Genomic DNA, 26,612 nt, shown 5'->3' with positions numbered 1-26,612 from the left:
GATTGGCCTTATTAACGTTCCAGCCGGAATGTTAATTCAACAAATCATTTAAATTACAGCATAATTATATAAAAAAAATAAAATAACAACGCACCTCGAAGGACCCTATTTAAATTTGTCAAACTTTGATGGATCCTTAGTTTCCGACTTTGTATGACCTTCTTGGGAAGTCAAGTAGTTAAACAATAGTTATAAAAGATAAATACAGAGTGTCGTTTTAGCATAAGCAAATAAGATACTTGGTTGTTTATTATATATTGAGGATGCAAAGGGTTCATTGTTATATCTAAAATGATTTTGAGTGACATAAGTCTGAAAAGAACTTTGGTTACCTGTCAGCAAGGGGAAGTAATCTCAACATGTGCTAAATTTAAAACGAAAAGCAGACGATTTTACAGGTTTTGAGATGACCATATGGGAAGATGAGCCTATTTTCTCGAAAATTCTGGAAACCAGGTACATGATCATTTCACTCTGTGTTTTTTTTTAGTTCTTTTATCCTAAAATTCAAAACAAAACAGTTCAACATAACTTCATAAGTATAAGCGCTTGTTATGAAAGTGAATTTGTTCCAGCAGTGTACCCTTTCCCATTAGCTGTTTAGAAGAAATACATTAATGTAAAAACAAAAACCATGACAGATTTTCCGTAGTTTTTTATTTCTTTGCTGAATAAAGGCATGCAGATTTGTCCCATTAACCAGAGGTTTTAATCCTGCTGTATTTACAGACTAAGACTTAAAGAGTATAAGAGTCAAGACCTACGTACCATTGTACCAATTTGACCCACTAATGAAAAGAAGTCATATCCAACTTACCACTTTTATTGGTGGGGCAAGATGGCAGGCTTGATTTAGCAAGATTAAATGCCAATTCATTAAGCAGTTGGCAGGCCTTTCTTCAGCAGGATAAAACTACTCTATAATTTTTTTTAAAACATTGGTAGAAAGAATTAAAAAAATTAAAAACTTTCATTCATGTTAATATTTATGCCCCCGCCGTAGCGGAGGGGGCATTAAGTTTTACCCTTGTCCGTCCGTATGTACGTCCCAAAGTTGGTTTCTGTTCTCTTACTTTAGTTTCCCTCAACCAAATGTTATGAATCTTATACACAATGCTTATTACCACAAAACACAGATCAAGTTTGAATTTTGGTGGCGTCACTTTAATTGTTCTAGAGTTATGCCCCTTTACAAATGGAAAAATTGCTGAATTTTTCGTTTCCGTTCTTTAACTTAAGTTTGCCTCAACCAAATATTATGAAACTTATACACAATTCTTATTACCACAAAATACAGATCAAGTTTGAATTTTGGGGGTGTCACTGTAACCGTTCTAGAGTTATGCCCCTTTACAAATGGAAAAATTGCTGAATTTTTTGTTTCCGTTCTCTAACTTAAGTTAGCCTCAACCAAATGTTCTGAAACTTATACACAATACTTATTCCCACAAAACTCAGATCAAGTACAAATTTGGGTAGCGTCACTTTTACCGTTCTTCAGTTATGTCCCTTTATAACTTTATATGATATGCAAGCGGGGGCATCATCTGTGTGGACACATTCCCCATTTATTTATTAGTTACTTTAGAATTTGTATTTGCTGTTTGACATATTAAGAATGGTCTGACAATAGCAGTATTAAACATGTTAAAATGAAATGAAAGAGAAAATATGTGAATGTATCTAAAGTTCTTTGTTATGTCTTGGTAGCTAAATGTAAATGTGCTCACATATTTATCAATTTTCACATTAATTAGGGCCCCGCCGAATGGCGGATGCCCTATAGTGATCAGTATGTCCATCTGTCCGTCCGTCTGTCCGTCGTACCGTCCATCTGTAACAAATCGTGTCCGCTCTATATCTAGAGAACCGTTATGATTTCAAAGTTTATACTTGACATGTATATTAACCAACACCAGAGGGTGTGTCATATTGTATGTACAACTTCCTAGGTCAAAGGTCAAGGTCAAAAACTTTGGTTTTAGTTGACAACCCCATGTCCTATGGTAAAGGTCGTGTCCGCTCTTTTTTATTTTTTTTAATTTTTTTTTTCTCTTTTTTTTTTGTTTGGTGATACCCTGGATGTTATCACGCAACACTTTCCTGTGACGCTTGGCGCCTCCTTTTCCTCTGCCTGACATATTTAACAATTTTTTTTTTTTTTTTTTTTTTTTTTTTTTTCTCTCTTTTTTTTTTTTTTAAAGGTAATTTGTGGGTGGGGCTTATCTCGCCCTTTATTTCATAACACCAAGTTGTATTTCTGGCATAGTTCTTGCATGTCATCTTTTCTACTTTCGCTAAAGAGAAAGTTCTTTTTGTCTCTAATGTCTGGCCAGGTATTGAAGCTTTTACTGATTTCGGCGTAAAATTCAGGATTTTTTTTCTTTTTGACGTCTTTGTATGCCTGTAATGTGTCTGAAAACACCAGGACATACATGTCTTTTCTCTTCAACTTCAGTATGTAAGTTCTCTGTGGATGGTCGAAAACTATCTTTTCTACCTCATGGCTTTCTTGCTGTACCCTTTCCTTTCCTGTCGTGCTGGGTGGTGGTCGACCCTCGGCACCTTTAGTGCAGGCGGGATCTTGTTGTAAATCTTGTACAGCTTCAACTGATGGAGGTAGATCTCTGCATTCGGTTGATGTGGTTTCCGGTAAGTCCTGTACTTCCACGTCTCCCATGTTGGTTGGAGCGGGTGTGCCTATCTCCTCTGGGTTTGATGAAGTTTCATCCGCATCGGACTTCTTCTTCTGGATGAAAGCTTTGAGGCGGCGAGTATTTCTCTCTGTCCGTGCTTTCGATGATTTCTTTTTCTTTGTCGTCTCTCTTTGAGTGGTAACCTTTCCTAATGGCGGCCATCTAACTGTTAGAGTGTACTGTCCATTCCTTCTGGTTAAAGTCCAGTCGGCGGTTGTACTTCCCACCACAGCTAGTACCGATGTAACATCATCGGGTAGAGAAAGAGTATGTTCTTGGCATGATTCACGTGAAGTCATTTCACCATATTACAAGACATCATAAACACGTCCGTCCAGGTGAAAATCTACTCACTCCACTGACATATTTAACAATTATTATTCGATTAGTCAAATGACGTGTCCGCTCTATATCTTGAGAACCGTTATGATTTCAAAGTTTACACTTGATATGTATATAAACCAACACCAGAGGGTGTGTCATAATTTATGTACAACTTCCTAGGTCAAAGGTCAAGGTCAAAAACTTTGGTTTCATTTGACAACCCCATGTCAAATGATAAAGATACAAATTTTTTACCACACATTATTCACAGGGGGGGCCCACAGAGATGGCTCCCATCTCAATGATATCTAGTTATCACAAAAATGATCATCTTGCAATATAAAATAAAAATAATGACACACATTCAAATAAAGCTTCTTATAGATTTACATTTGTCATGTTTGTTCACAGCGGTTTGAGTTAGAATTTGTTGCATTGACACTTTTGTGGGGTATACAATAAATATCTTCTTCTTTTTAATCAATTTGAATTATTCCTTAGGCTTATCAAACCATTTATGACACGTTGACTGGAGACTTACTTGCACAAAATTTTCAAAATTTTGTTACATGAAAGCATGTTCTTCCTTAGCTATTTTTTCATGTTTTTGGTAGGCTGTTCTTCAACTTATATTGGCTACTTCGTGTGGTATTTTTCAAACTTACTATATATTGTCTTGGATATGAGATATCAGTCAATATTATTAAGAATATGTTTTTGTTTTGCTTTAGGGACAGAGGCACCAGATTCTGCTTTAAATGAGGAAAGGAAATATACAAATGAGGATTCAGGGGCCACAGTGATTTATAATCCTAACAGATCATTATCTATAGAACAGCAAAGACAAAGACTTCCAGTGTTTAAAGTATTGACATTACTTGATAAAGCAAATAATATTTCATATCTAATTGCTATTTATTGCAAGATTTGATTTTCATACCACCTATGCTATTCAGCTTTTAAGTTGCAGAAATCTGTACAATAAACATTTTATTTCTTTGATAAATTTAAAGGGAAATTATGGCAACATTTAGTCCAGTACATAATTCAACTTCCACAGACTTTCATAAGTATATTTTATTGTATTTTGCAACTGGATCTTAGGATTGTAGTACCTGCTAAATAGATTTTTGGTAATTTACAGGGTTAAAGTTATACCTAAGCATTCTTCTCTCTGGAACTATATAAACAGTTGATGTAATTAGATTTAAATTGATAAAATTGAAATTAGGAACATGATCTATATGCATTTAATTTTAAATCCTTAGGTAAATGTTGTCTAAACATGCTGATGCCTTCAATCATATCACTTATCAGTATACATATTTGACTTTATTTATTTCTGGACAATCCACAACTCAAAGCCCTGTTAAATATTTAGTGCAAAAAATGCTTTAGTTGCACCTTATGTGCATTCATATACTTGTTAGTTTGAAGCTTAGTTTCAACAAAAAAGTGTATATTAGAATGTTGTCTCATTTTCATCCATCCACTCCCTTTGTGTTGTTGGCCTAATCTGACATTATATATATATAATTATAAGACTGGAAGGAAGGCAGTTAGGAGAAGAACCTTAGTTGCTACGCAATTGTTTTGAATAAATGTATCATATCTCAGTAGTTATTAGAGAAAAATAAGATCAGCAAATAAAACATTGAACTATACATTACCATTTTATTTTTGCAGTTAAGAAATCACATTTTATATTTACTGGAGAAATATCAAACAGTTGTGATTGTTGGTGAAACTGGATGTGGAAAAAGTACACAGATTCCACAGGTAAATCATGTGATACTACATCTTTATGTAAGATTTCTAAATATAAAAATAAGGGGATGTGGTATGATTGCCAGAGTTCAAATCACCTGGATGTAAGCAATTGAGTATGCCATTATAACATTTTTAGCTCACCTGGCCCTTTACCTGGCCCAAAGGGCCAAGTGAGCTTTTCTCATCACTTGGCGTCCGTCGTTGTCTGTTAACTTTTACAAAAATCTTGTCCTCTGAAACTACTGGGCCAAATTTGGCCACAATCTTCATTGGGGTATCTAGTTTAAAAAATGTGTCCGATGACCCTGCCTGCCTTCCAAGATGGTCGACATGGCTAAAATTAAAATGTAGGGGTAAAATGCAAGTTTTTTCTATTATTTTGAAAACTGTTATAAATAGAGAAAATCTGACAGAAAGCAGAAATGTTCAGAATGTGGAGCTCTACCAATTGTCTATATACTTGAAACTTGAAACTTTTTATTTCACTAAAGGCCTCACATGAGGCATGATAGTACAAACAGTACAATATATATATACGTCAACACTGTCAGATGACTTCTTATAGGAGTAATTGCCCTTAAATGACAAATTTTACCATTTTTTTTCATTCTTGGCTATTATCTTGAAAACTAACATAGATAGAGAGAAACTTTAAATTGCAAAAATGATCAGCAAGACAAGTTCTACAATTAAGTCTAACATGGTCGAAATCGTCAGGTGACTCTTATTAGAGTTATTGCCCTTTGATGATGATTTTTACCAATTTTTTGCTTACAAATAAGTCTACATCGTCGAAATTGTCAGGCGACTCCTTTTAGAGTTATTGCCATTTGATGACAATTTTTACCAATTTTTTGCTTATCTAAAAAAACATAATAGATAGATAGAAAATCAAATTTGCAAAAATGATCAGCAAGACAAGATCTACAATCTGGGAACAGTATATCTAACGGGAAATGAATCTGATACGCTTTTCAGTATAAAATTGATAAAATCTCGGACTCCCCGAGACTTCCCGAGATTTACGGATTTTAGTAGCGTCTGACTGAAAAACTATCAGAACTGCTCAACTAATAAACCACATAACTCTACTTGTAAATAAATACAAGTTTTATCATTTAGTAGATATATTTTGTTATATAAAATTACCAAAATAAGTTTGATTTATTTGATGTGAAGTGTTTTACAATAGTTTGGGAATTTGTAAATCATCGCGGCAATGGCCGCCATTTTTTTATTACCTGGTTTGCATTCTGCACAATTCTGTGATGAAATGCTTTCGATTTTAACAAATTTGAAGTGACAGAATACAAGTTTGATACACTAGCATCACTGTAAAACTAGTTTGAATGACATTTTATTGATAATATCAAAAATTATTAGGATAATAGCGAGTCCGTTTTTAACACATGTCCGTTTCTGTATCGTATCTTTATTAACTATGGCACGACGATAAAATCGACTACAATCAGGTAGTGTCAAGTCCCGTCAATATATATGTTCCTGCTACAATTAAGACAAATATGAAGGAAATCGTCCAACGTTTTGCCCCTTTAATGACGATTTTTACCATTTTTTGTTGCGTTTTGCCTTATGCATGTATGATAAACATTATAATAGATGAATAAACACTTTAAATCACAAACCTGATCAGCAAGGTAAGATCTACTAACAAGTCAAACTGTGCTGATATAGTTATTAGACTGTCACTATTTATAGGAGTAATTGCCCTTAAATGAGGATTTTTTTACCCTCTTTTGTGTTTTGAGCAAAAACTAAAGAAGATAGAGAAAAACTAAACAGACTAAATGATCAGCAATACAAGATCAACAAAACAGAGATTTTCGTCATGAATTCTATTCTCATCTACAATGTTGGAGGGTGTCCTTTGTTGAATATGCACATAGACCAAGGTGGGCGACACAGGTTCTTTAGAGCCTCTAGTTATATTCAGATTCTATAGTTGAATCTTACTTTAAGACATTTATACCCATATTCTTCAGGTATATTAAAATAAGGAGATGTTATATGATTTCCAGTGCAACAACTGTCCACCAGAGTTTAAATGATATTTATGTAAGCAACTAGAGGCATAATAGGTGACCAAGGTCACCATATGGCTATAAACAATGAGCAGAACCAATACCTTATAGTAAGCTATAAATAGCCCTGACATGACAAAATCTAAAACAATTAAACCAATTCAACAAAAAAAAAAAACAACAACAAACTGATTTATAATCAAACAAAAAATTAAAAATAAATCAAACAGACAAAAACCACTGAATTACAGGCTCCTGAATCATTTTATGATTTCTGTACATCCAGATACCTCATGTAAATCTTATTATGTGACAACCATAGACCTGTTACATCTTTCTAGAAATTTGATAAAAACATATTGCTGTTTAATTGATTTTTATTTTTGCGGTCGTATATTGGTATGACGTTGGCGTCGTCGTTGTCGTCGTCCGGCGTCGTCCGAAGACACAATGGTTTTCGCACTCTAACTTTAGTTTAAGTGAATGGATCTCTTTGGAATTTTACCATAAGGATCAATACCACAAAAGGAGGGTGGGGATTGATTTTGGGGGTTATGGTACCAACAGTTAAGGAATTAGGGGCCAAAAAGGGGCCAAAAATAAGCATTTTCTAGTTTCCAGACAATAACTGTGGAATGGTGTATGGATCTCTCTGAAATTATACTACAAGTTTCCATACCACAAAGGGATGGTTAGGATTTGCTTTGGGGGGTTATGGCTCAAACCGTTTAGGAATAAGGGGCAAAAAAGGGGGAAAAACAAGGTTGTCCTGGTTAATGGACAAATACTTTAGTACAAAACATAATTTAAAGCAGTGTAAGGGAGATAAATCAAATACATCATTGAAATTATCTCCCTTACACTGCTTTTAAATTATATATAAAGTAATGGTTAATGAACAATTAAGATAATTTAAAACAGTGTAAGGGAGGTAATTCAAATAGAACGTTTTGGTTACTTCCCTTACACTGCTTTTAAATTATGTTTAAAGAAATGCATATTTATAAAGGAAGACCAGTAAAAAATATCAGCAAATGTTGCATCTTTTTTTTTTACAAAAATCCATATGAAAGATTTGACACTATATTTTAAATTCTATTATAAAATAGATTAAGTTAGCACTATGGTAAATTTAAATGGGTAATTATGGTTGCAAATTCCATTGGAAATTTGAATTGAGATTATGACCATATCTTGAGGGAAAGAATTTTTTGGGGAAAAGAAGGGGGGGGGGGGGGGGTAAAAAGAAATTGTGGGAGGTCAATTTTTTCTCATTTCAGATTTCAGAAATAAAGAAAGAATTATTCTTCAAATATTATTTTTTTTTTCAAATTTCAAATATTGAAAAATTTCAAGAAGTAATCTTTAATTGCACAGTATGGCGCATTAGATTTGTAAAATCTTTGACCACATTTATTTATTTGTTATGCCGAATCTAACCGTATATTTAGATTTTTAATTTTGGGTCCAGTTTTCAAATTGGTCTACATTAAGGTCCAAAGGGTCCAAAATTAAACTTTGTTTGATTTTAACAAAAATTGAATATATGGGGTTCTTTGATATGCCGAATCTAAACATGTATTTAGATTTTTGATTTTTGGCCCAGTTTTCAAGTTGGTCCAAATTGGGGTCCAAAATTAAACTTTGTTTGATTTCAACAAAAATTGAATATATGGGGTCCTTTGATATGCTGAATCTAACCATGTATTTAGATTTTTTATTTGTGGACCCCGCTATCAAATTGGTTCATATTGAGGTCAAAAGGGTCCAAAATTAAACTTAGTTTGATTTCATCAAAAATTTAATTATCAGGGTTCTTTGATATGCCAAATCTAACCGTGTATTTAGATTTTTAATTTTGGGTCCTGTTTTTTAAATTGGTCTACATTAAGGTCCAAAGGGTCCAAAATTAAACTTAGTTTGATTTTAACAAAAATTGAATTCTTGGGGTTCTTTGATATGCTGAATCTAAACATGTGTTTAGATTTTTGATTATGGGCCCAGTTTTCAAGTTGGTCCAAGTTGGGGTCCAAAATTAAACTTTGTTTGATTTCAACAAAAATTGAATATATGGGGTTCTTTGATATACTGTATCTAACCATGTATTTGATTTTGGACATTGGACCATAATAGGTAAATTAAAAAAAATCAAGTTCTTAGACCACATTCTTTCTGTGTCTGAAACCTATGCTGTGTCAAATATTTAATCACAATCCAAATTCAGAGCTGAATCAAGCTTGAATGTTGTGTCCATACTTGCCCGAACTGTTCAGGGTTCGACCTCTGCGGTCGTATCAAGCTGCGCCCAGCGAAGCATTTTATTTAAAATGATGATTGTGTTTACTTTCAGTATTTATTAGAAGCAGGATGGGCAGAGAAAGGTTATCTGATTGGAGTTACCCAGCCCAGGAGAGTAGCTGCCGTAACAGTAAGTATTGGGCAGAGAAAGGTTATCTGATTGGAGTTACCCAGCCCAGGAGAGTAGCTGCTGTAACAGTAAGTATTGGGCAGAGAAAGGTTATCTGATTGGAGTTACCCAGCCCAGGAGAGTAGCTGCTGTAACAGTAAGTATTGGGCAGAGAAGGTTATCTGACTGGAGTTACCCAGCCCAGGAGAGTAGCTGCTGTAACAGTAAGTATTGGGCAGAGAAAGGTTATCTGATTGGAGTTACCCAGCCCAGGAGAGTAGCTGCTGTAACAGTAAGTATTGGGCAGAGAAGGTTATCTGACTGGAGTTACCCAGCCCAGGAGAGTAGCTGCTGTAACAGTAAGTATTGGGCAGAGAAAGGTTATCTGATTGGAGTTACCCAGCCCCGGAGAGTACCTGCTGTTACAGTTAGTATTGGCAAGAAAAGGTTATATGATTGGGGTTACCAAGCCCAGGAGGCCAGCTGGTGTTACAGTAAGTATTGGCAAGAAAAGGTTATCTGATTGGAGTTACCCAGCCTAGGAGAGTAGCTGCTGTTACAGTAAGTATTGGCAAGAAAAGGTTATCTGATTGGGTTACCCAGCCCAGGAGAGTAGCTGCTGTTACAGTAAGAATTGGATAGAAATTTTATAGTGTTAATTCATATCTCAAAAGCAATGTTCAAATCTCACTTTGGTCATTTTTACAGTGACTATGTGCACTTGATTGTAAATGTATATGGTAGAGTTTCAGTTACTTACCTAAAGTCAAAGGTTTACCATAGACTTTATAGTTTTTTCCATCTGTAACACTGACTGTTGTAAAGCTGCCCTTTGCAAATAATCTCTCATGTGCACCACAAACCATATTTTATTTGAGCCAATAATACATGTCAATAGTATAGATGAATTATGTCGAGCTTGTCACCTCTGTACTGTGAGCATTGTAGTATTTTAAACCTAAGAGACTATCAGTAATGCTACTAATGTATGAGAATAAGTATGAACTAACTTACAATCCCATGAGTATTCTACAAAATTTCTTTTACAAGCCTCGTATTTGGAATACAACATACATTGAAACTTTAGTTTGCGATTAATGTTACCTGCAAACTAAGTACTGTGAAAGTACTTTTATTCGTGGGGTACCAATTTTTGTGCTTTTTGTGGATGGCTTTATGCACGAATTTAAGTGTCCAATGAAATTTAAGAGCTGTTGTTCAAATTAAGACGTGGAAAGATCCCCATTACTGTAGGTTTTGCTACATGGATACGGGCATATGATCTAGAGAATACATGGAATATCAGCAAACGCACTATGAACTAAATATACAACTTCAGACAGGATTTTACCCCTATTTTTTTTTTTCTTTCAAAAAATTTAAATCCACGAATTTAAGAACCCACGAACATGTAACTTTTGCTCAAACCACAAAAATTGATACCCACGAATAAAAGTACTTCCACAGTATTTGTTTTTGGGTACAAATGAATTATAACCTTGTGGCATAAATAAAATACCGGTAATGCATTTTTTTCAAAAATTAATGCAAATGCAATTCACTCTCTAAAAGTAACATCATATGTGTCAAGTTTTGCAACTTCAAAATTGGGAGATTTTTGTTGATCACTAACCTTGGAAATGTGGTAGAGTATATGGGGCATGAAGTCCGCTGGACACACATTTATTTTTTCTTCATTTAAGTTAGTAATGAGACGCAATTTGTTCTTGACAGGTAGCAAGCAGAGTAGCAGAAGAAAGGGGCTCAATATTAGGGGCTGAAGTAGGCTACACCATTAGATTTGAGGATTGCTCAGAAGAAAAAGTTACCAAAGTTAAGGTATGTCATGCAACTGAAATTTGACAAGATAATAAGAAAAAGACAGAATGCTAGTATTCTTTGCTGTCTATTTTTCATAGTTTGATAAATAGAACAGATAATAAAAAAATCTTAAGGCAATGCTGTTTGTGATTTATGGCTGGTTTGCTGTCTCATATTGTATACTTTATATCTACTTTTGTTGATATTTAAGGTCTTAAATAGCAGTATTATTAAAATAATGAAAATGTTCTATTTTCAGTTTCTAACTGATGGATTGTTGATTAGAGAGATCATGGGAGATCCACTACTGAAAAAGTACAGGTAAAATGACGAAGTGTAGTTTCATATAACATCAGTTTGAAATAAAAGATCATGATAAGTTAAAAACTAGTAAAAAATTTTCTGGTTTGTTCATTTGAAGTTACAATACACCATTCAGAATCATGGGCACAGCCAGTTTATGAAGATGATACAGTATTGAAAATTAAGAGTATGGATATCCTGATCGGTTGTTGTGTGCAGTCAATATTTTGTATAACTAGATGCTCTGTGCACTCTGCCTTATATATTTTCCTAAGCCCTGTATAAGAATTTTTTTCTTTGCTGTGATGAGACACATGTTTTTAAGTGCAGAAATGATAGGCAAGGGAGATAAGTACACACTGTGGTAAGAAAAGTAATGAGAACCCATACTTTTTTTTACTAAAAATTACTGTCCCATTAAGTTTTCTTTAATTCTAGCAAGGTTTTATTCTAAAAATTTACTTTTTGAAGTCTGTATCTTGAAAAAGGTTACTTTTGTTGTCTATGGGAAAACGAATGGCATTTTGCAGTCTTGAATTAGAATTGAATTATCTCCCTTCAGATAGGACTTACTAGAGTGGAACTAATTCATTCTCTATATTAATGGCAGATGTAGCTCAATTATCTTCAGAAGTTGTCTAGTTGTTGTCACGTTAAATGTCTTATTTAGTCACTACTTATGACCTGGATAAATAAGATGAAGTAAAGGTAACCTTATCATTGCCTTCTAGGCAATAAGATATGAAACTTAAGATTGACAGTATGGAAGTTTGTGGACTATTGTTTGTCTTTTTATGTGCCATTCTTTAATTTTAGTCTTCTGTCTTTTGACTGACAATTTTTTTGTCCATTTTGAAACTTCTTTGTTTTTATGCCCCCGCTGTAGCGGTGGGGGCATTAAGTTTTACCCTTGTCCGTCTGTACGTACGTCCGTCCGTACGTCCGAAAATTGGTTTCCGTTCTCTAACTTGAGTTTGCCTCAACCAAATGTTATGAAACTTATACACAATGCTTATTACCACAAAATACAGATCAAGTTTGAATTTTAGTGGTGTCACTTTAACCGTTCTAGAGTTATGCCCCTTTATAAATGGAAAAATTGCAAAAATTTTAGTTTCGATTCTATAACTTAAGTTTGCCTCTACCGAATGTTATGAAACTTATACACAATGCTTATTACCAAAAAACACAGATCGAGTTTGAATTTTGGTGGCGTCGTTGTAACCGTTCTAGAGTTATGTCCCTTTATAAATGGAAAAATTGCAAAATTTTTAGTTTCCGTTCTCTAACTTAAGTTTGCCTCAACCAAATGTTATGAAACTTATACACAATGCTTATTACCACAAAACACAGATCAAGTTTGAATTTTGGTGGCGTCACTTTAACCGTTCTAGAATAATGCACTTTATAAATGGAAAAATTGCAAAATTTTTATTTTCTTCTAAATATCAAGAATTTTTTTTTTATTAAAATTGGAGTTATCTTCCTTTGTCCATGATTAAAGTTGAATCAACTATAATCAAGGCTTTATACAATGCAATGTTTAATTTTGACTTCCACTGATAAAACACAGATCAAGTTGAATTTGGGTAGTGTCACTTTAACCATTATTGAGTTATGCCCCTTTATAAATCGAAAGATTGCAAAATTTTTAGTTTCCATTCTGTAACTTAAGTTTGCCCCAACCAAACATAATGAAACCTAAGATCAAGTACAAATTTTTTGTTTCCATTTTCTAACTTTAGTTTGCCTCATCTAAATGTTCTGAAACTTATACACAATGCTTATTACTACATAATACAGATTAAGTACGAAATTTGGTGGCAACAGTTTTACCATTCTTGAGTTATGTCCCTTTATAAACATAAAAATTGCTGAATTTTTCGTTTCTGTTCTCTAACTTTAGTTTGTCTCAACCAAATGTTATAAAACTAATACACAACCGTTCTAGAGTTATGCGTGTTTACAAATAGAAAAATTGCTGAATTTTTAGTTTCTGTTCTCTACTTAAGTTAGCCTCAACCAAATGTTATAAAACTTATACACAACCGTTCTATAGTTATGCGTGTTTACAAATAGAAAAATTGCTGAATTTTTAGTTTCTGTTCTCTACTTAAGTTAGCCTCAACCAAATGTTATAAAACTTATACACAACCGTTCTAGAGTTATGCGTGTTTACAAATAGAAAAATTGCTGAATTTTTAGTTTCTGTTCTCTACTTAAGTTAGCCTCAACCAAATTTTATGAGCCTTACACACAAAGCTTATTACCACAAAACTCAGATCAAGTTCAAATTTGGGTAGCGTCACTTTTACCATTCTTCAGTTATGTCCCTTTATAACTATATGATATGCAAGCGGGGGCATCATCTGTGTCCACATCTGGACACTATCCACATTTATCTTGGTAACTTTTTTGTCAATTTTAGTTATTTCTGCTTTTATATTATTTTTTTTTTTATTGCAGTGTGATAATGTTAGATGAAGCACATGAGAGGTCATTGAATACTGATATTATCCTTGGACTTCTAAGAAAGGTAACAAAATTGTTTCCCAAGTTATGCCTTTGAAAATGAGTTGGTTAAGTGCCTAAGAAATCAACTAAACAAAGTGTATATTTGTTATATAAGGTGATAAAACCTCTGAGCTGATTTTTAATTTCTGAAGTTTTTTCATACGTTGGTGTTTGTGGGTGTTTTTATATTGTTATTGTTTTAGCTAGGCCTTATCTATTGTATCTCATAACACAACAACAACATGAAAGAGATTTTTGGAATCATCCCTTTCCCAAAAGATGTGGTTGTAGAGACAATTCTTAAGTGGACAACTTCAGTAACTATATCAACCTGATGAATTTGAATCCTCAAAATGATATTATCTGACATTTTATTTCTTCAATGGTAATAGCTTCTCTGATGTTTTTATACGACCGCAAAAAAATTTTTGTGGTCGTATATTGGTATGACGTTGGTGTCGTCGTCGTCGGCGTCGTCCGAAGACACATTGGTTTTCGCACTCTAACTTTAGTTTAAGTGAATGGATCTCTATGAAATTTTACTACAAGGTTCAATACCACAAAAGGAAGGTTGGGATTGATTTTGGGGGTTATAGTACCAACAGTAAAGGAATTAGGGGCCAAAAAGGGGCCAGAAATAAGCATTTTTGTAACTTCCAGACATAACTTGTGTGTTAGTGTATGGATCTCTCTGACATTGTACCACAAGGTTCCATATCACAAAAGGAATGCTGGGATTGATTTTGGGGGTAATTGCCTCAAAATTTTAGGAATTAGGGGCCAAAAAAGGGGCAAAAAACAAGCATTTTTCTAGTTTCATGACAATAACTTGTGTGTAAGTGTATGGATCTTTCTGAAATTGTACTACAAGGTTCCATATCACAAAGGGAAAGCTGGAATTGAGTTTGGGGGTAATTGCCGAAACGTTTAGGAATTGGGGGCCAAAAAGGGGCCAAAAATAAGCATTTTTCTAGTTTCCAGACAATATCTTGTGTTCAAGTGTATGGATCTCTCTGAAATTGTACTGCAAGGTACCATACCACAAAGGGAAGGCTGGGATTGATGATGGGGGTAATTGCCTCAATATTTTAGGAATTAGGGGCCAAAAAGGGGCAAAAAACAAGCATTTTTCTAGTTTCAGGACAATAACTTGTGTGTAAGTGTATGGATCTTTCTGAAATTGTACTACAAGGTTCCATATTACAAAGGGAAAGCTGGGTTCGAGTTTGGGGGTAATTGCCCTAAACGTTTAGGAATTTGGGGCCAAAAAAGGGGCCAAAAAACACATTTTTCTAGTTTCCAGACAATAACTTGTGTTCAAGTGTATGGATCTCTCTGAAATTGTACTGCAAGGTACCATACCACAAAGGGAAGGCTGGGATCGAGTTTGGGTGTGATGAATCATAAGGGGGTTCAAAAAATTTAGGGGGGGGGGGATTTTTTTTTTTTTCCTTTTTTTTTTTTTTTTCCTATTTTTTCTTTTAAAATTTTCCATTTTAAGTTGGTTATTTCTGATTTTTATTTAAAAGCAAATAATAATGATATGGTAGGAGATACACACCAAACAGGATGTGTAAATTATTATATAATAAGTATTGTGCAATAGCAAGAAATTTTCAATTGCACAGTATTGCACAATCGCCAGAAATCTTCAATTGCACAGTATTGCGCAATAGCAAGAAATCTTCAATTGCACAGTATTGCGCAATAGCAAGAAATATCCAATAGCACAATATTGCGCAATAGCAAGAAATTGTCAATTGTACAGTATTGCGCAATAGCAAGAAATATTTAATTGCACAGTATTGTGCAATAGAAGATACTTCGTATAAATTGCTTATTTCTTGACCAATTTCAATGGGGTTTTATTCTTGAATTCTTGGGGTTCTTTAATATGCTGAATCTAACCGTGTATTAAGTTTTTGGATTTTGGGCCCCGTTTTTAAATTGGTCCACATTGAGGTCCAAAGGGTCCAAAATTAAACTTTGTTTGATTTCATCAAAAATTGAATTATTGGGGTTCTTTGATATGCCGAATCTAACCGTGTATTTAGATTCTTAATTTTTGGTTCCGTTTTCAAATTGGTCTACATTAAGGTCCAAAGGGTCCAAAATTAAACTAAGTTTGATTTTAACAAAAATTGAATTCTTAGGGTTCTTTGATATGCTGAATCTAAACATGTATTTAGATTTTTGATTATGGGCCCAGTTTTCAAGTTGGTCCAAATCGGGGTCCAAAATTAAACTTTGTTTGATTTCAACAAAAATTGAATATATGGTGTTCTTTGATATGCTGAATCTAACCATGTATTTAGATTTTTGATTTTTGGGCCCCGTTATCAACTTTGTCCACATTGAGGTCAAAAGGGTCCAAAATTAAACTTTGTTTGATTTCATCAAAAATTGAATTCTTGGGGTTCTTTGATATGGTGAATCTAACCATGTATTTAGATTTTGGATATTGGACCATAATAGGTGAATGTCCAATTTAAAAATTTTAAGTTCTTAGACCACATTCATTCTGTGTCAGAAACCTATGCTGGGTCAAATATTTAATCACAATCCAAATTCAGAGCTGTATCAAGCTTGAATGTTGTGTCCATACTTGCCCCAACTGTTCAGGGTTCGACCTCTGCGGTCGTATCAAGCTGCGCCCTGCGGAGCATTTTATTGATAAAATGACTTGAAGATTTTCAAACAAAAGTTTAAACAATAGCTAATGTGCTGCAATTTTGAATGACCCAAGCTTGGCTTGATATAGATATATTTGATGGCTTTGATATTTGCAGAACATTGTATTGGTTAATATGAAAATATTTTAAAATGCAAATGTTTGCTTTACATCTAGATCTGAATGTCTTGAAAAATGTGTCCAGAAGTTAAAGAGTTATTTACTTCTAGAATCACTAGCTTTTCATTTTCACTTTGATAAGTAATAAATAAAATTTTCAGTGAAACATAGGTTTAGATTAAATTCAGCTAGGTTACATAAACCAAAAAAATAAAATATGATTTACCATGCAATTAAACATATCATCTTTAATACTTAAGATTTTGTACAGCATTGAAGAGATCTGCCATCCCCCTTTAATCAAAAATAGAAAAAAAACAAACAAAACAGCAACAAAAATCAGAAAATTGAAATAATCATGTTGGTTATTTTACTCTTTATTGTTAGAATAAAATTATCTGCTAAATTGTACATGTAGAATACTGTAAATTTAGAAATTATTGTAATGTTTTAGTAAATATGGAAACAGGACTTTCTTCACTTTTATAAAACTTGAAATTTATATTGTTCTGTACATTTTCAATACGGTTTTTAATCACATTCACCAGGGTTTCTGCTTGCGGTTGCCATTTTTCGCATTTTGCAAAAACATAAAAATTGTGGCGATTAATATTCGTAATTTGCAAAAGAAATATAAGGGTTCGACTTTGTCCATTGTTTTCTTTTTTCGGGTTTCTCAGACTTTTTCCCTGATACTCAGACTTTTTCCCTGATCAGACAATACTCGGAATTCACATTGAACTTGTTACGATTTTGATAGAAAATCAATAATCAGCTGATTGTATTTTATACCTATCGGAAACAAAGGATTATAATTTATAAAGGTGTTGATTGTATTGTTTCATGAAATGATGTGGTTAATTGGCTTCACATGTCACTTAAAGGATTTTTTTTACAACTTTGATTGAAAGAATTGTTTTGAAGTGAATACTTTACAACGTTTTAAATAGCGACGCACATGTTTGAAGCATATTTTACCTCTGCTCTTTTTCTTTTAACAATGGTCTTTTAAAAAAAAAATTTTTGTTATGACGAAAAATGTTCAAAAGTAAGAAAAATCTCTGATTTTAAATTTTATCCTATAACTTTTGATAGAAATAATTTTTGAAGAGGGTAATTTACAATTGTTTTAGCAATGCACGTGTTTGAGGCATAGTTTTACGTCCAAACTTTTCTTTTAATGATGTTCCAAGAGGGAAAAGTATTCAAAAATAAGAAAAAACTCTGACTTCAGTCTTTATCCTTTAACTATACGGGAATCACCTTATAAACTATCATAGATGAATCCCTTGTTCCATTGTAGAAGTCAAAAATTATGATTTCATGATCTATATTGCAATTTTACAGTATCTTTTTAAAACTAAATGTTTGTAATTCTTGAGTGTTAATTAATTCAAAAAATATTAAGAATTATAAAAGATACAGTTAGTTTTCTCGTTTGAATTGTTTTACATTTGTCATTTCGGGGCCTTTTATAGCAGACTATGCAGTATGAGTTTTGCTCATTGTTGAAGGTTGTACAGTGACCTATAGTTGGTCACTTCTTTGTCATTTGGTCTCTTGTGAAGAGTTTTCTCATTGGCAATCATGCAACATCTTCATATATTTATAAAACAATGTGATAAAATTGAGAATGGAAATGGGGAATGTGTCAAAGAGACAACAACCCGACCATAGAACAGACAACAGCAGAAGGTCACCAACAGGTCTTCAATGCAGTGAGAAATTCCCGCACCCGGAGGCGTCCTTCAGCTGGCCCCTAAACAAATATATATACTAAAATATAATATAAAAACTGTTTTTTATTTTTTTTGTTAGAAAGAAGGAAAATTTTAAAGGTAAATATATATTTATATTATTGGTGAAAAACAATTGAAAGTAGCAAAAAATATATTGTTTTTGGTGAAAGAGATGGCGAAGAAGAAAATTGATCCAAGGGAAACCCTGTTCACTAATCTTGTGGTTTGGATGGTTGTCAAAGATGGGAAGTGAATAAATTTGCACATTGATTTCAATGTTTACGTTAGTAGAAATATATATTTGTTACATGGTTAATGTGTCATAGTATTAAATAATGTGTAATAAATTATATCACTTACATAATTAGAACATATTTTAAGGAATAAAAAATGCTTACTTTCAGATTCAGAAGAAAAGGACAGACTTGAGAATAATTATTGCGTCAGCCACATTAGATGCTGAGGTATATTGTGAAATTCAATAAATAAAAACCAAATATTCAAAATACAAAGTTTAAACCATCAAAAAATATTCAAAGATATTTTTTTTTTTGGGAAGACTTTTAATAAGTATTAAAATCAATACTTGACTGCACATTTGATTTAACATCATACTGAATATTATACATCTGAGAATTTATAAAATTTAAAGGTCATTTCGTCAATGTGGTTTTAGCAAAGGTTTCTTCTCTAGAGGTTCAAAATTCTCTTCTGCTAGTGTTAAACATGATTAAAGTATAACTAATATATTCATTCACATAGCTGATCAGTTCAATCCAGCTATCCTTTATACAGTAGAAGAACTTTTATTCCTTATGTACCAGTTTCGTGAATTTTGTGGTAAAAGGGGCATTAGCTGTCAAATTCATGTTCACCTATTTGACTCAGATTCTCATATTTGATTTATAACATACTAAAATGTATATCCAAATTATGAAAAGTCTAAAATAAACGATTAACAATGCATGAACTTGATTATAAGTTCAGAAATTATTGCAAGGTTTTTATTATTGCGAATAATGCGACTTGGTGTGTATCGCAATAATAAGAACTCTCATTCTGATATCTGTTACATATGTCTATACACAGATTTTCCTGAAATTGCAATAATTAATCTCGCATTTTTGCCCATTCTTGAAAAATCGCAATATTAAATGCACGCAATAATTTTTGAATTTACAGTAATTAACCATCAAGATGACATCCAAAGGCTGCTGACGGCCATATAACCCGATATAAACATAAATATAAATATAAACAGATATTGACCAAGTGCAATTGAATTTTTCTTAGTCGGTTTGATTTCATATTGTAGGTTAAGAAGTATGTCAGTCATCATTTTTACCTGTATAAGAATCTCGTAGCTAATGCCCCTTCAATATAACTCACACTTTTTAAAACATATTAGTACAATTACTTTTGCAAAATTCATTTTTTGGCATTGATTTATCAATTTGCATAATTTTAAGCCTGAAATTCTTAACCCATGGTTAAATGATTTTTTTCTCAACACCTTGGAAATTAGATCCATGAATGAAAGAGCTTTCTCAACATGTTCTTACCTTGACTATGCCAGTATGGCTTGAGTGATTTTTGTGCAACACATTTTCCCATTTTGTTGCCACATTCTTCTTTGTCCCTATTGTAAGATAGCCACTGAATGCAAAATATCTGTCTGTCTGTTTGTTTTCATGCAAAATGCAATAAAATGATTTATTTTGGTTACAAAATGATGGAATTGGCTATTTATTTGTTATATAACATTTATACTTTAGGAAATGAGAGATTTCTTCAACAATAATGAAACTGGTGATAAAAGGTAAGAGTTACACCAATAATATAAGCAATATCGTTAGGAGTTTGAGATATTCCATCTTTTTGATGTGGTGTACGGATTACAATTTTTGTTCATGTTTGAAAGGTATGTTCTGACCTTCATTCCATTTGCCAGCAAAGTAAGGCCACACTTGTTATTTCTACCTTCAGGGAATTGGTGGGATATTCTTTGCTATTTGATATCAACTTAATAGTGAGATATGTTTGCTGTAGATAGTTAAATTTGAATTAAGTCACATTAAAAGCTCTAGATGTATCACAACATGAATTTTCAAGTACCTCCTTAAAAGGAGGTGAAAGTTTGATACAGTCATTTGGTTGGTTTATCCATATTTTTACTGGTTTGTTATTTGGTCGGTCAATATAACATAATTTCATTTCTTTATCAATTCAAGTACCAGTATTCAGTTTTACATCATCAGCTTAAAGTCAACACCAATAAATGTTAGAACATTTGTACCTGAAAACTTGTCTGATGAATATAGGCAATATGAGAAATAAAGTCAGAAATTAAAACATAAATAATATCACAGGGGAAACAAAGCTACGAAAGTGAGGCTGAACTTTTGAGTTTGATTACCAGATATTTTTAAGAGATACTTTAGTTTGATGCTTATTTGATTAACTGTTAATTTCCTTGAATGTTTTCTTTGTTGGAACAAACTGTTTTAAATATAAACAAAATTTAAGATGTTATACAGAAGATACATTTTCAATCAAGTTTGTTTATAAATCTTATCAATAGTGTTTGTGTAATGTAAATATATCACAAAGCACAAAATAAATGTTTAATTCTAACACCTGTATAGTAGAAAAATACAACTAATGACATTTCAAGAACTTAATTCTCACTTCTGTATGATAGAAATGCACTACAAATCATTAAATTTTGATTTGCTTGAAATAGTTTGATTTATCTCACATTTCAGTTAAAATCAGTACATTTAAACATTAATATATTGATTATATTTTCAGTAAAGATACAGCATCAATTATGACTATAGAAGGCAGAAATTATCCAGTAGATATACATTATTCTTTGGAGTAAGTCTTACATACTATTTAAAATTAAAAAAGTGTTTACACCTAGTAGAATTCTTATGGTTTTGTTTTGTTTGGTTGATTGCAGTCAATTTGACACATATTTGTGATTTTGGGATATTATATTTTGAATCATGTGTCCAACTTTTACCAATTGCGATAATACCCTATAGGATGAAAAACTGTAATGGTCACTGAAGCTATTGATAAACTGAATTTTGGTTGGTTTCCATATGGGCTATTTTTAATCAAATGTCCAACTTTGACCAAACTTCATTTAATTATGCCCCTTTAAATGAATAAGACCCTATAGATTTTTAGGTCAAAGGTCAGTGGTACAGTGCCTATAAATAGACTGAAGTTTCTGGAAAGTTTTGATAAAATATTTTGAGCCATAAATAAGATGTTTACCAATTCTGTTTTGATAATGCCCAAATAAGGTAATGAAGATCCCTATGACTTTGTGACCAGTAGGTCAAAGGTCAAGATCACACCAGCAATTCATAAAGATTGCAACTCTGCTTTTAAATTCATAGTGCTTTTGTAGATAGAAATAAACTATTAACAACACAAAAAAATAGTGAAATAAGATTATAGTTAAATCAAATGAAAATTGCAAGTTGGCTCTTTTAAAAGAACCATTGTCCCTCACAATAAAATATTGACTCAAAGTTAATCAAAGCTAAATTTTTTATTTATAATATGTTACAGGTTTTTTTATTCTTTTTCAGTCCTGTTCCAGATTACCTGAAGTGTACAGTTGAAACAGTTATGAAAGTTCATAATTCAGAAAAAGAGGGCGATGTTTTGGCCTTCCTGACTGGTCAGGTAATAGAAATGATAAAACTCCATTGAAAAATTGTATGTATTGTTGAGCCATCACTTTTTTTCTCTTTTTTTGTGTTTTTGTCCCCTACGTAATGCGTTTCGGGGGCCATGGAAATGCCAGGCTTCAGTCTGTCTGTCTGTCCGTCCGGCATTGTTAGTGCTCTCACAGGTACAATTCTTGCCAGATTTTATAAAACTTATACTATAGGTTAATATCAGCAATATCTCGGACAAGTTCTATAATGGTGGCCTATCGACTTTTTTGGAAAGAGTTATGCCCCTTGGAAATATTAAATATATGGAAAATTGCCTTGTTAGCCCTCTCTCGGGAAAAATTCTTGCCAGATTTTTATAAAACTTATACTATAGGTTAATACCAGCAATATATCAGACAAGTTATATAATGGTGGACTATTGCCTTTTTTAAAAAGAGTTATGACCCTTGGAAATATTAAATTTATGGAAAATGGCCTTGTTAGCGATCTCACAGGTACAATTTTTAGCTCACCTGGCCCAAAAATTGTTAGGGTATCTAGTTTAAAAAATTTGATCGATGACCCTGCCTTCCAACCATCATGGCCAACTTGGTTAAAAATAGAACATAGGGGTAAAATGCAGTTTTTGGTTTATATCTCTGAAACTAAAGCATTTAGAGCAAATCTGACACGTGGCAAAAATGTTCATCAGATTTATATTTATATGCCCTGAAATTTTCAGACAAATCCGACAACCCGTTGTTGGGTTGCTGCCCCTGAGTTAGTAATTTTACAAAAATTTTGCAGTTTTTTGTTATTATCTTAGATATCATTATAATATCTAATATCTAATACTATTAATTATGATTTTAACCTTATTTTAAATGATTTCCAAAGCATCAGTAAATAAGGTGAGCGACACAGGCTCTTGAGAGCCTCTAGTTTTGAAAACCGTTATGAATAGAGAAAATCTGACAAAGCAAAAATGTTCAGAATGTTAAGCTCTACCATCTGTCAATTTAAGTCAATTTTGTCAGACGATTTCTTATAGGAGTTATTGCCCTTAAAAGACAAATTTTACCATTTTTTTTCATTCTTGCCTATCATCTTGAAAACTAACATAGAAAGTGAGAAACTTTGTATTGCAAAAATGATCAGCAAGACAAGTTCTACAAATAAGTCTAATATTTACATTGTATCATAGGTCAAATTTATTTGTTCAGTGTATGTTCAATGGTGTTAATATGTCCTTTGATTGAGTTAAGCTATTTCAGTTGATATTTTATAGTGTGTCTTTCTATGTTGTGATGTTACACTATTGTTTCAGAAAAAGGGTGACGGTTTGGTACAATTAAAACGTTTAAACCCGCTGCAGTTGTTTGCACCTGTCCTAAGTCAGGAATCTGATGTTCAGTAGTTATCGTTTGTTGATGTGGTTCATAAGTGATTCTCGTTTCTTGTTTTTTATATAGATTAGACCGTTGGTTTTCCCGTTTGAATGGTTTTACACTAGTAATTTTGGGGCCCTTTATAGCTTACTGTTCGGTGTGAGCCAAGGCTCCGTGTTGAAGACCGTACGGTGACCTATAATGGTTTACTTTTATAAATTTTGACTTGGAAGGAGAGTTGTCTCATTGGCACTCATACCACATCTTCTTATATCTACTAACAATGTCAAAATCGTCAGCCTACTCTTTATGAGAGTTGTTGCCCTTTGATGATGATTTTTACAATATTTTGGGGGTTTTTGCCTTATTTCTTAAAAATTATAATAGATAGATAGAAACTTAAATAGGCAAAAATGATCAGCAAGACAAGATCTACGATTAAGACACTATAGAAGAAATCTTCCGATCTACTAACAAGTCACATTTTGTTGATAAAGGTAGTAGGCTGTCACACTTTATAGGAGATATAACCCAGCCCCTTAGATAATGATTTTTTTTACCCTCTTTTGTGTTCTGAGCAAAAACTAAAGAATATAGAAAGAAACTAAACAGACTAAATGATCAGCAATACAAGATCAACAAAACAGAGATTTTTCTTATGAATTCTATTCTTGTCTTCAATGTTGGAGAGTGTCCTTTTTTGAATATGCACATAGACCAAGGTGAGCGACACAGGCTCTTTTAAAGCCTCTAGTTTATAAAGCTTATAGTATACTCTAAGTAATGCCCTTGAAGGTCTGTTTGAAATATTTAGTATACAATAAAAAAAACTTTTTTATTTATAAATTAAACGACATTAAAGACAACAACACCCATCAATTACCGCATGGTGATTAATTTATTGTGGTCGACATGTTTCGCCAACAAGCGTGGCGTCTTCAGGACAATATTATACATGAAATCAAACAGTGAAGTACAAATTTTGCGGTTGTGTGGTTCGCCGAACAATAGAGGTTTATAAATTGTTTGAAAGAACAATAAAAAAAAGTGTTTTTTTTTTAATTATTGCCCCTGGATAGATGAAATATGTGCAACGTGGGGGACATTGAAACTCTGTTCTTTAATTTTGTTTGTAATAAAAATTTTCATCATATCAATGAATTTGACTACTTAAGAAAACACACTTCTTAATGTTCATTAAAATTCTGAATGTTCTCTAAAATTAAGTGCTCATTGAAATGATGTATGATTTTCAAGATTTTGTTTGCCAATGCACTTAAATATGACAAATAAATATATCTGTAAATTATAATTCAATTTTATTAAACAGGATGAAGTTGAAGCAGTTGTGAGGATGCTTATGTAAGTAATTTATCTCAAGTTCTCAGAAATATGCAAGTTGAGTAGAAATCCATATACTGTTAATTCAGAAATTATTGCGTGCATTTATTAATGCAATTTTTGAAGACTGAACTAAAATGCGAGATTAAGTTTTGTGATTTCAGGAAAAGCTTCATACAGATAAACGTATCAGATATCAGAATACAAGTTCTTATTATTGCGATACTCACTCAGACACATTACTGGCATCTATAAAAACCTCGCAATAATTTCTGAATTTATAGTACTGTGGATTCATTTATTTTCGTGGGTACCAATTTTCGTGGATTGAAGAAAACTTGCATATTCGTGGATATTTAATTTCGTGGTTTTGACAAAATCTGCATATATTCCTTTAGAAAATTTGTAAATCGTTGAACATTTAAATTCGTGGTTCCCCTGTACCCACGAAATCCACGCAAATTGATATCCAATGAATATTAATGAATCCACAGTAATACTAAATGGCAATTTGGATACACCAACTTCAACAAAGTGATAGCCAACACAGATAATATAGGGTTTTTGTACCTTAATGAGGATTGCTATGTACCTTTTAAAAATTTTGTGATTGTAATTGGTATTGATCAGTGAATGGGCTGTTCATCCCTGTTTATATTATCTGATTATACGAGAAATATGTTGCCTTTGGAATAATTTTGTATTTTATAGCTGTGATGGTTGATGCTTGTTTGCCCACATTTTACACATCCATGACTTTGGGTTACCAAGGGACATATTTTAGATAGATCTAAACAGTATTTTTTCAATTTTCACTTCAAATTAATCTATCTTATTGCAGAGATGAGGCAAAGAAGATACCCAGAGATGGACATAAGATGAAAGTTTTACCTATGTATGGTACATTGCCATCCTCAGAACAGGTTTGTATTATAATAATTACCAGTGAATTAAAAACCTGGAAAAAAAAACTTATGGGTTTGGCTTTTTAAAGATGAAAATAACACTTAAAAAATGAGTGTGACTGACACACTTTTTTGGATTATCCTTCATCAGGAACTCTCAAACCTAAAAAGCCAATGATTCATAAATACTGGAATATTTAATGAGCTATATACTAAAAGGCATCTTAAATAAAATAATAGCCAAAGGTCTATTTTGCCTGAAATAACTGAAGTAGCTTCTAAGACTAAATTTATGTGTTTTATTAAACAAAAATCTCTGATCCCATATTCAGGTGCCAAATTCAAAAAGAAAGCAAATACATATTAAGTTTTCAACATAGATTTTGTTACCACCATCATTTTTATTCAACCTAAATTATTGTATTTATCACAATCATACTGTAGAAATTGAGAACATTACAATTTTGTGTGTATTTTCGCTGAGTGTGTGGTAGTTCCCATACATTGAGTGTTAATCGTATTTTCGCTGTGTGTGTGGTAGTTCCCATACATGGAGTGTTAATTGAAATTGAAGACTGTTAAGAAATGAAAAATGAATTCTGAGTATTTGACATAATTTTGTGAGATATAATTGTTTTTGTTGTGTAGATGCTCACTTTAGAACATGCAACAAATCATACACATAAAATATTAGTGCTGAATTGTAAATAACATTTTGTAGATGAAAGTATTTGAGAGAACTTCTAGAAATATAAGGAAGATAGTGATCGCTACAAATATAGCTGAAGCTTCTATTACAATTAATGGTATTGTATATAGTAAGTATATTGGTACTCTGGGTTTTTTATACGGTGGAACCTTTGTATTCAGAATATCAATAAGACTGCAGAT

General features: G+C 32.6%; 1 protein-coding gene across 3 annotated transcripts in view; it reads left to right on the top strand.

The window, feature by feature from the left end:
- Positions 1–337: 337 nt before the first annotated feature.
- LOC127702382 (probable ATP-dependent RNA helicase DHX35) overlaps positions 338–26,612 on the top strand; it is a 197,653-nt gene continuing 171,378 nt past the window's right edge. Inside the window, exons 1-15 of one of the 3 annotated variants that reach the window (XM_052206536.1) lie at positions 338–456; positions 3,752–3,885; positions 4,707–4,799; positions 9,183–9,213; positions 9,552–9,598; positions 10,974–11,078; positions 11,320–11,381; positions 13,830–13,899; positions 18,812–18,871; positions 20,183–20,226; positions 21,219–21,287; positions 22,016–22,112; positions 24,806–24,837; positions 25,658–25,739; positions 26,443–26,539. In XM_052206536.1, coding sequence (XP_052062496.1) covers positions 423–456; positions 3,752–3,885; positions 4,707–4,799; positions 9,183–9,213; positions 9,552–9,598; positions 10,974–11,078; positions 11,320–11,381; positions 13,830–13,899; positions 18,812–18,871; positions 20,183–20,226; positions 21,219–21,287; positions 22,016–22,112; positions 24,806–24,837; positions 25,658–25,739; positions 26,443–26,539 — 1,057 coding nt within the window. In that variant the 5' untranslated portion in view covers positions 338–422. Of the gene's footprint in view, positions 457–3,751; positions 3,886–4,706; positions 4,800–9,182; positions 9,261–9,416; positions 9,464–9,551; positions 9,599–10,973; positions 11,079–11,319; positions 11,382–13,829; positions 13,900–18,811; positions 18,872–20,182; positions 20,227–21,218; positions 21,288–22,015; positions 22,113–24,805; positions 24,838–25,657; positions 25,740–26,442; positions 26,540–26,612 lie in introns of all 3 variants that reach the window. The other 2 variants (XM_052206535.1, XM_052206534.1) reach the window with 2 other exon arrangements.

This window comes from Mytilus californianus, unplaced genomic scaffold, assembly GCF_021869535.1.
Source record: "Mytilus californianus isolate M0D057914Y unplaced genomic scaffold, xbMytCali1.0.p SCAF_5, whole genome shotgun sequence".
NCBI classification, from domain to species: Eukaryota; Metazoa; Mollusca; class Bivalvia; order Mytilida; family Mytilidae; genus Mytilus; species Mytilus californianus.
The sequence above is the reverse complement of the archived record's forward strand: the minus strand, read 5'-3'. Positions and strand labels throughout refer to the sequence as shown.